The following is a 10,735-nucleotide window of genomic DNA, read 5'->3' on the forward strand; positions in this document are numbered from 1 at the left end:
CGAAATTGCACTTTCAGGGAAAGATGCAAGTCGACTTCCACGCTTATGCAAGTAAAATTTTGGAATAACTTGGACGACGGTAGCAGCAGTATACCGTTGAAGGGAGGCCATGTTAGCCTGGCAGCCAGTGATGCTACCGAGGACTTCTGATTTGGAGCAATTTTTGGAGCAGCAAAACCTTCGTTTTGGAGCACTTTGGAGCAGCAGAATTTAATCTTGGAGCACTTTGGAGCAGATAATTTTGCATCTGGGAGCACTCTGGAGCAGCGAATTTTACATCCTAGAGTGCACTACAGAAGCACATTGCAATAACATTCAAGCACCGGAATATTACTATGGGGCTCTTATGAAGGCTAGAAATATTTCGATTCATTGCAAATCTCATGGAAAAATCATCTCAGGAGAACTCCATCCTTCACTCGCTAATCAAAAAATAAGGGCTCATGCAATTGAGTGTTCTGAATTAACGTCTTCGGCGATTATTTTCGACACTAGCAAATAAACAGAATACCAGATCAATAAAATTTCACTTTATGAAATAACACTCTAAATACATCTATGTGGTTATCAGCAGACATTGTAGACAAACGCCGTGATGTACAGCAGTGCCTCAATGCCAAAGAGCCACACTGTCCCTAATGCATTCCCCTAAGAAAACTCCAAGGCGAAAGCCAGGTTCTTTTTCTTCTCGATCGACGGGTTGATCCTCCCCCTCCTTCTCTGCAAGCTATCTGCACCTCACCTGGTTTTGCGCTAGCTCCATGATCGGCGCACCGATTACGGAAGCAGTGTAAAGCGACGATGTCGTGATGGCGTCATCACGTGACATCACGATATATGACGCCATGATGACGTCACAAGTTTCTATGACGTGATGATGACGCCTTCACATGATTATTTTTTGCATCAATCGATTGACGCCGCCGACGGTCAATTTTCGTGTTTGATAAAGCATCTGATGCTTTCGCATTAATATTGCGTATTGAACGTTAACAACCTGGCCTTACATACCGAACTGTCCTCCACCATGTCACCTCCTTGCCATGCGCGAAACAGCTTCGCTTATCATGCACTTCACAGAGTGAAATGGCTCCTCAACTTTTTAGATGTGAAGCATCTTATAGCGGTTTTCAATCCGGTGGTTGTGGTGTAGGGCGTGACCACCCTTACTGCGCATGCGCAAGCCCACTCCACTCCCCCTCTCCCATATCCCTCTCCACTTCGCATTTCCCCTTCCCCATTCACCCTCTCCACTTTCCCCCTCTCCCCTCCTCTTCTCCACTTCCCCTCTCTCCCCTCCACCTCTGAAAAGCGGGCTCTATATGCCGAAACGCTGCTTCGCATCGCCTCAGGTCCCCTTTAGCGGGAGATGGTGTGATTTTTTAAAATGTTTATTGTGATAACAATTATATGGGCGCTCTCCGCGGATTTTTGCCGTCGCCATTGTCGTAATTTTCTGTATAAAGACCAAATTAATAACATCACCACGCGCATTCTAGCCGCGGGTTAAAGCTCGCGAGCGCTGGCGACGAACGCGGTTGAAGCGATTAAGCTAGCCGGCCGTCTGTCTCCGTCGCACGGACAGCGCATGAGATAACATCTTCCCGCGTGCGGGCCTACCGTCGATTGCTCATCAAACAGAGAGGAAACGCCCTGCCCGTCTTTCGTAAGGAGCATGAAAGGACGCCAACGCCAGGGGAGCGGGGGGCGGGGGGAGGGGACCGCATCGTTCGAAGGGCGCAGTCGCTTGCGCGCGCGCCATCTCGAGGCATCAGGAGACGGCTCGTAAACTTGCTGTGCTCTCAACGCTTACTTCGTGTTTAGAGAACTCAGAGCAAGAAAACGCTTCGTTTCCTGGAGCGGCCATATTCCCTTAAACCAGTGTTTTGTTGAGTTACGCGAGATCGAATCCAAAAGAGTTAGCTGCTAGCCTTACTTCGTTTAACAATACAATTTGTTGGTATCGCATTCATTGCTTCGCCCTTAAGCGAAACTGCGTTTTTTTACCCGTCAGCTATTGGCCCCCGAAAGCGAGGGGCGGACGTGTAACATGGGGTAGCCGCTTCACTGTGGGCCGTCAGCGGCGGGCCCGCTACTGACAGCTGCGTATTTGCGGCTGCTCCGACCAGGATATATGCTTTTATTAATGAGATGACATTTTTAAAAAGCAAGCAAAAAAATTCGAATTGGAACCCTAGCACGTGAGCTCGAAAGGGCAGGGCCTTTTAGGGGGTATTTACCGCAGAGTGATTAAACTCGGACGTGCTGGTATAAGTAATTACGAAAAAGCTCTTCCGAATGAAGATCCATGGATAAAGTATATCTGAGGAAAGTGTGAACGCGTTTCCACCATTCGCGTGCTCTTCCATAAACGCGAAGCAAGGAAAATTCGATATTGTTCCATATATATAGACTTCCCAAGCAACGCTTAGCGGCGCTGCTGCTCTTGACAGGCAGCGCCATCTCTGGCAGAAAAAGAGAAACTGGGGCGTGATCAGCGAGCGCTTTCCCTTCTCGCCACCGCGTTGCCGCTCGCTTCCGTGCACGTGCAGAGCTCTCGCGGTGCACTTGCGGCGTCTCACAATGTACCGCGTGCAGTGCGGCTTCAAAAGGATCTTCAAGCTTGACTGGCACTTCCGCAAAGCGAACTTGATAAAATGAGGAAGGCTCGTCAATCACGGTAACGGTGAAGAGCAGACGATTGACGACAACCACGCCCGACTCAGAGCGAAATGCATTTCCCAAGTCGCGATTACACCGTGTAGGACGTATGCGTCGAGGTAAGTCTCATTCTGTCACGTTAAAGATGAATAATGGTCCACATGCACTCCGAAATGAAGCCGTACACGCTATCGATGTTCTGCGGCGTGAACTACGAATCATATTATTGTTGTTTTGATATGGCATGCTTACAGTAGCAGCCGTGTACTTTCGTGAACAAACGTTTGCGGCGTGCGAAAAAAAGATTATACGGCCATGGCACTGCTTCCTGAGAAGGTTAGAGTCAAGTCCTCCGTGCCGCTGGAGAATCACCCGCCGATTAAGACGCGAGGCAGCTAGCTGAGCTTCAACCACTGTGAAGCAAGATGAACTGCTCGCCTCGTTTTTTCGGCTCTCGCGTCATGCTTGCAGTCTCTTTTTATGATACCGACTTGACAGGCGTATAAAACCTGTTGCGTGAACGCGGCTAGAAAATCGCACAAAGTCAGAAGGTGGTTAATTCAAGGTTGCAATTGCAAAGCATGTATGAAGTGCCAGTTATATTTAGCGGCTTAAATATATATCACCCCAATAAAGTGACAAAAACAAAGCAAACCTGCAGAACGATGTCAAAGCTTGCTGAAAATGCACAGACGTCCGTTCCGGCGTGATAAAGCAGCCTTTCCGACGCGTGAAATGCAGGCGCCGAACTTCTGACAATGTGCGGAGTTCAGTTGAATTCAACCAACCGCGCAACGCTAACGGTATAACGCGAATGTGAACGTTCAACAACGACGGGTAGGTCTCACGAGCACGGGGAATCAAAACACAAAGTTGCTTCACCTACAACCGTAACTGGACTTTAACAATGCGAGAAGACAGCGAGTAATCATTACTGTAGTCGCTGCGTGCATGCGCCCCGTTACTTACCGATTCAGGTAGTCGGAACGAACGAAAGCGATGAACTCAGACAGCCAAAATAGAAGGCGAGACAGCGCTGTCTGCTATCCACGCTTGCCGCCTTTATTTCTCGTGCGACACGCCCGGGAACCGATACAGTTTAACACGTGAATCGTGTGCCTTGTCTGCACTGTTGTGGCTGGCCACTAAACCGCAATACTTCGGACCCCGCTTGCGCTTCCGCGGGGTCGCTTCTGCCATCGTGGAAATGCGCAGCTTCGCACAGCAAGCCTCTCGGTTCAACGTGCCGAGATGACGGCCCCACAGTTACCCGCACCGAGAGAAGAACATTTCATTCCGCGATGTCCGGCAACAGAAGTGACAGACATTTTAGCAGCACACGTGTAGTTATTACTGAACATTGCTTTCCTTACGTGCCGTGCGACGCTTGAAACGAGCTATCAGCAGCATTTCTAGAACAGACGACGTCCGCCGATGAATCGCCGTCGCACTTTCTCGCTACCGAGAGGCCTAGACGTCACGAGCCTCTGCGGAGAGCGCGTTTTGCTGTCGAGCCGACTTGCAGAACAGAAGCTGCGTCGGCACCGTGCATGGCGTCGTGGCTTATTCGGGACGCACGCGCGAGCGCTATTTATTCAGCGGAATAATTCTTGGTCCACGGTTGCGACTTTGGCAGCCCCAAGATCAAGCTGCGCATGTTCTGACGCGCCGGCCGTGCGATTGCCGGTGATAGACGGCCCCAAACCCGAGACTTTGGCGCAGTTTGGCGCAATTTTCGTCGATATTATCAGGATGGCGCAGTAAATACAATTTGGCGCACTTTGGCGCAGTTGGCGCAGGAGTGGAATCACTGCTGGCAGCAGGAGGGTTTGCACTTGTCTAGCGAAATAATATTGCATGACAAGGAGTCTTAGGCACTCCAATCTTGTGCAATGAAGGCAGGTGTCCTCAACTACACCTTAAAGTTTGACAGCTTGTGTGGTTCATTAGAGAGCAAGTGTTTATGCTCTTCATTTTCTGCCCTGTGGTTCTGCCACACTGCCGTGGTTGTCAAGGTTTGAATGCATAATGGTGGCCCCACCTACCATTTTGTTTAGCCACTTTTGGTAGATATATTAAAAATGGTGAGGCAAAGTATCTGAGTTGACTAAAGTGACCACACAATGAAGGCACACTTTTTTTCAATTGTTTAATTCAGTGTCTGGGCATTTACAGATGACCTGCGCTATGGGCAGTCCCCTCCTCCAAAAAAAGAGGTCCGATTGCCAGCCAACAACTGTCTCTAATGCACAATTCTGAGAAAAAAAGAATCCATGGCATGTGGCAGTGTCTTAGAAGGCGAACAGCAACAGGAAGGCCATCATAAGACAGAAGAGACCCATGGCCTCGGAGAGGGCAAAGCCCAAGATGGCATAGGAGAACAGCTGCTGCTTCAGGGATGGGTTCCGGGCGTAGCCGATGATCAGGCTGCCGAACACGCTGCCGATACCAGCACCTGAAAGCAGAAAAGACTCAATTGGAGTGGTCCACAAGATATTCATGCAGCATGTGTGAACTTGCAGGCTCGCCTTTTATGGAACTACAACAAGATTCTCAGCAACTGATGCAGTTCAATGCATCTTTCCACTCTTCAGACGACCACAGATTTATTCAAGACTGAAAAATGACACTGGCAAACGTCCGGTCACGAAACACCCTAACATCAACATGTACAAAATACTGAAGACTATTCTTGCCATACATGCAGTGACTGTTACATTAGTCATTCAAACAAAGTAAATTACCAAGTTTTAGCATCACGAACCAACAGCACCTTGCTACCAAAGGAATTGGCAGTATGAAGCGGTGATAAAAGTCAAGCACACAATATAGCTGCCAACCGATCATTAGACATGCTCACTGCAACTGCTTCGTGGCCCCTACAGCGGCCACGTATAAAGATACACTGAAACCTCTATATAACGAACACTGATATAACGAAACATCGGTTGTAACGAAGTAAATGAAAAATAATCTTGCAATACATACAATGTTAGGAATACAGTAAAAGCTCGTTAATTCGACACCCGTTAATTTGGAAATTCGAATAATTCGGACGGCTCTACTGGTCCCAGCCAAAGTGCATGTTAATCTATGGGACCAAACCTCCGTTAATTCGTCAGAATTCGGCTCCACACTGCTTAATTTGGACAAACGCCGACGGCTGCCGCTACACAAAAGTGCGGTGAAGTAGCGCTGGCCCCACTGGAGTGAAACCGAAACCTGAGTGGCATCGCCATTGTCACGAACTAGTGGGGGCGATCGCAGCGTCACCGAACATCAGCGGGTTTCTTCGCTCCACTGCGCATCTCCGACACCATTTTCCCTCGTGTTGTCATGTCGGCACCGTCTATTCCCCGTTGTGACCATGTTTGCATGCCACCACCATCGTGCGCTACAGTGATGGCAGCGCCGGAAAAGTGGCAGAAGTATGAAGCGAAGAACTTGGCGACTAAAGTGGAAATTTTGGAAGCTCTTAAAAAGGTGGTGCCACCATGTTTGTGGCTTGCGTGTTCTTTGCTGTAAGCATTTCCTATAGCTCCAGGAAGGACGATGCACGCACCAAGATTCGTGTATTCTCGCTAAATAATTTAATATCGCCTTTTGATGTGGACAACTTTCGGTTTCGGTTTCCGGGCGCCGAGGTTGGGCAGTGACGTAGAAGTGTAGGAGGCGTGGTCACGTGACCACACAAGGCTGTGACGCACTTAGCCAGAAAACGATCGAAACTCGGCGAGTGATGTAGCAACCGATGCTTTGCCTGTACTATAGTGAACTAGAATATATTCTAGTTCACTACAGCCGGTACGTACGTTGCGGAGCTGGCGGAGGTCCGCAGGTCACTCACGTCACTACAGCAGCTCTGGTGTGACGTCACTACAACTTTCGTTGTCCATCCTACAGATCTACGTCAGTGTTGGCGCGCTAGAGATGGGTTTTGATCGGGAGAAAGGGCATTTAGGTACACTTTGGAAGTGAATTAAAATATATTCTTAACGTTTGCTGTGTCCGACCCTTCGTGTGGAGTGTCCTTGCATACGGAGGAAACCCACAACAGGCTTGTTATAGCCTCGAAATTTGATGGCACCACCCCTTTAAGAACGGCGAATCGTGACAGCACGTTATGACCGACAGACGACTGGTCTCCTGACCGATCAAGAAATTATTCATGATCTCACGGCGCCCAGGAAGACCACAATTTTGACGAAGAGTCATGCGAGGAGATGCGGCCGCGACCTCATCGCACCTCACGGGAAGTCTCAGAGGTGCTTTTGATATTAGAGGACATTCGCCTGAGCACTTCCGACAGTTTGCGTGCTGTTGGCCATTTGGAAGAGTTAAGAAAAATTGTAATGTCAGCCGGAATCTGCGCGAAAACGCAGACGACCATTACAAAATACTTTAACAGATAAAGGTATGCTTCTCGAACTTGATTTTAAGGTTTTTCCTGTTCATTCGTTAATTCGGCATTCGGTTAATTCGGACATTTTCCCGGTCCCGTGAAATCCGAATTAACGAGCTTTTACGGTATACATTCATAACAAATTTTCGGATATAACGAAGTTATTTTCCTGTAAGATGCAACTTCGTTATAATGAGGTTTGAGTACTTGTGCAATGGCTGCACCCAATACATTAATAGAAGCCCCCCACTATGTACCTAGAAATGACTTGTATTAGCTGTGCCCCCCGAATTTTTCATAAACAGTGTGATCGGTTTACTATTCTAGCACACTAAACGAACACTAACGGAAAAGAACGAAGCGGACACCATCTGTATTCGTGTAGTGCGCTAAAAATGTTAGCACGAAATTACCAACACGCCCAAACACACACGCTTTCACGATCAGTTGTGTTTTTTTTATGGGGGTGGGGCAAAAACAAGCCAGCTGCGGAGAATTTTCGGAGCTGTCATGTAGCAAAAGCACAGACTCCGATAATTAGCAGCCACCTCCGAGGCGCAGCAGTTGCTGGTCTGTGGAGCATCGCCATTTATACCAGCCAGTAGGGGATGTTACAGGAGCTGCTGGATGTGTCCGTAAGCTGACCTTTCAAGTGAGGGTTTCACGGTGAATACAGCGAATGGACCACAACAAACATCCACCACAAAACACCAACTGGTCGGCGGAAGAGGGCATCTCTTTTGGATTGCCCTCTTGCACTTTGTCAGCCAGCCGCCTATTAATCTGACGACACTATGCCACTTTACTTCAGAGACCAAAGACAATGTGCCGATGCCTGCTCCTGCACCGCTCTGCTTAGCCCCATTGGTTGGACTACACACTGTTCCAGTTCCCAAGCAATGTTTGAAGTTGGAAGCCATTGAATTTGGAAGCCACTAAATTTGGCATGTCCACGGTACAGAACTCTGCTGTAAAGGAGTGCTGGAAATATTTAGTCAATTCCAGTAGACTCGAGATAATTCAAACTTTCAGTTAACTTAAATTTCAAATATTTGGTTGTCCCAGTAGTTTTCAATGTACTTTAAAGCCGCTTAATTCAAATGGCTCCATCGCGTTAATTCATATTTCTTGCTTGTCCATGTCGAAAAATATGAGCACTAATAATCCTGTGTTGACTGAGGAACAAAAAATGATCTGGCCTCGAACTGTCGTGTGCGGAATGCTTCTTAGGCCACTTTTGCCGCAGTACTTTGGTGTCATGTGGCTAAGCATACCATTATTGCAAAAGGGGCTACCAGCTGTCATGGGACAACACATTTGTGCCTCTTAACTACACACGCCTTAATAGTGACGAGTACCAGTATGATCACTGACTAAAAAACTTACTGACAACCATTCAGACCTATCTGTGAAGTTGAAAATAAAAACTACTGCCAGTTTCATTCTGGTGTGTACTCCCCCTTCCTTCACAGTAATGCAAGGAAGGTGGCTTCATGGCAATACGCGGGGATGTTTTTTTGTGGCTTGCAGTTGGGGGGGGTGCGGCTTACACGAGAGCTGGTCATCTGCAAGAGAATACGGCATGCACATATTTGTGCATGTTTCATTAACACAAGTCCGTATGCTGCCCCAGGTCACATTTATGAAAACTGATAATTAGAACGAAGTCCTGGGGCCCTCCGAGTGAATTATCTAGAACCTAGTGCATATCCGAATGTATGCTGTGCCAGAATTGGTTGTACACAAAGCTCATTCAGTGGAAGAGATGGGAAGCTCAGCATAACGTTGCAAATTGTTATGTCGTATCTGAATGTCTGCTGAAAGCAGATTTGTAACGAGGTTATGTTGTATAGCAGCCTCTTGTGAACATGAACTGGGCACAACTTAATGCATTTCGGCAACTAAATGATGACGCCTGCGCAAATCATGAACGTACCAGAGCCGGCGACACCGACTGTGGCAGCTCCAGCTCCAATGAACTTCGCAGCAGAGTCAATGTCCCGCTGGACTGCACTGGTCTGGAAACCCCGCACAGCCTGCAAATGAAGGAATGCCTTAGTTGTGTGCGAGTTGAAGGCATCTGAATACTTTTCAGAATACCCAGGTAATTTTTCAAACAAATCTGATGCACTTCCACAGGCAGGACTCTGCAATGACAGGCATGCTTATCGAAGTTTAACACTCCACGGTATTTCACACTATCAGTGGCGGTAATTTTGACTAGTTACCGGCCAAGCTAGCCTGTCAGTTATTGCCAACAACTGGATGCTGGCAATGGGCTGTGTCACTGACGGTTGATAAAACTTGTTATGCTCGCCTCGTGGAAAGGTATGAATGACAAGGGGTCATAAACAAGGCCACACCACATGTAACTAAGGTGGATTAAGCTCACATAATTACTGCACCTCGTTCAAACAGTAACCTAGCCAATCGAAACTGCCAAGCTGTAAAGGAGCTCACTGTGGGAGCTCAGAATGCCTAGTGTTTGTTCCTTTATGCGTATAATACTCTAAATGTCGTGGGCAACATTTTTTTTGTCGCAAACATTCATCAAGCAACTTCAAAGTGTCGTCACTCGGCTCCGTGAGCACAGGTTAACGGGCCTTCTCAGGAGCACTGTGTGGCTCATAACCTGCAAAATAATTGCAGAGGTTTTAAAAGACAAAACCATGATTTGATCATGAGACACGCCGTACTCGAGGACTCCGGCTTAATTTACACTACCAGGATTCTTTAACATGCACATAACACTAACGAAATACACGGGTGTTTTTGCATTTCACCCCCATCGAATGAGACTGCCACGACAGAGACCAAGCTGCGTCTTCGAGCTTAGCAAGCACAGCACTTAACAGCAGAAAGAAACAAATTGATGAAACGTAATGTGTGCATACTTTAAAACCTAGTGAAACTTGGACACTTAATGTAGTTTTTACTGCAGATTTCAAAAATCCATTAATTTTTTTTGATGTGACAAATAATTTTCAATATATCATGAACAGCTACTTACTCAATTAAGGCCTGATTAGCCAATTAACCGCAACTTGCTTAGCAATGTACAACCCATAGAATGCATTCAGGATGTTTGTAGTGTGTCGTAAGGTATAAATCATTGTACTAGGCTATCTCAAAGCGAAGTTGTGGGATGTTGAACCTGCCGTAAAAATGCCCTCTATCTTTGAAGCAAAAAATTAACTGAGGTAGAACAAGAGAGACTGCTCCTCCATAATGAGAAAGGCATGAAAATTGTTTTTGAGAAAGAAAAAGACTATCTCAAAAAGCACCAGAAGCATAGCCTGAATGCATTCTGTATTCATGCCTCCTCTTCACTAGCTTCTGGAGTTCTAGTGAGGCTGTTCTTTTCTTGCTAGAGCTGATACTGCGACAGTGGTCTCTCTCTCTGGCCCTCTTAGGGCCAGTGCCTGTCACGTTCATGTCTGCCTCCTCTAAAATTGCTGTTGCAAAGTGCAAAGTCCCTGTGTTGAAGTGCAGCCTTGCTTCTGTGTGTGGTGCTCTTTGGAGGCCAAATCCAGTCCAGGTCGCCGAATGCAAGCTCAGAGTTCTGGGTCTTGCCTCTTTGGCCTCTCAAGCAGGGTGCTTTCTGAAAGCCGGGCACAAATTGGCAGTAGTGCCTCTGCCTTGTCCTTTGGTAGAATTGTAGGCGTGCTTTGG

The 10,735-nt window shown here is 47.3% G+C and overlaps 2 protein-coding genes across 3 annotated transcripts in view; both read right to left on the reverse strand.

The window, feature by feature from the left end:
- The window catches only part of LOC119394467 (CDK5 regulatory subunit-associated protein 3), a gene marked incomplete at its 3' end in the record, with an annotated part of 31,712 nt that overhangs the window by 17,855 nt on the left and 3,122 nt on the right, over nt 1-10,735 (reverse strand).
- On the reverse strand, nt 4,884-9,099 carry LOC119394468 (ATP synthase lipid-binding protein, mitochondrial; the record flags this gene model as incomplete). Its single annotated transcript, XM_037661771.2, is given in 2 exon segments — nt 4,884-5,116; nt 9,000-9,099. Coding segments are annotated over 2 exon segments (264 nt in total), but the record flags the coding sequence as incomplete, so codon positions are not given.

Source organism: Rhipicephalus sanguineus, chromosome 5 (assembly GCF_013339695.2).
Source record: "Rhipicephalus sanguineus isolate Rsan-2018 chromosome 5, BIME_Rsan_1.4, whole genome shotgun sequence".
Classification (NCBI taxonomy): Eukaryota; Metazoa; Arthropoda; class Arachnida; order Ixodida; family Ixodidae; genus Rhipicephalus; species Rhipicephalus sanguineus.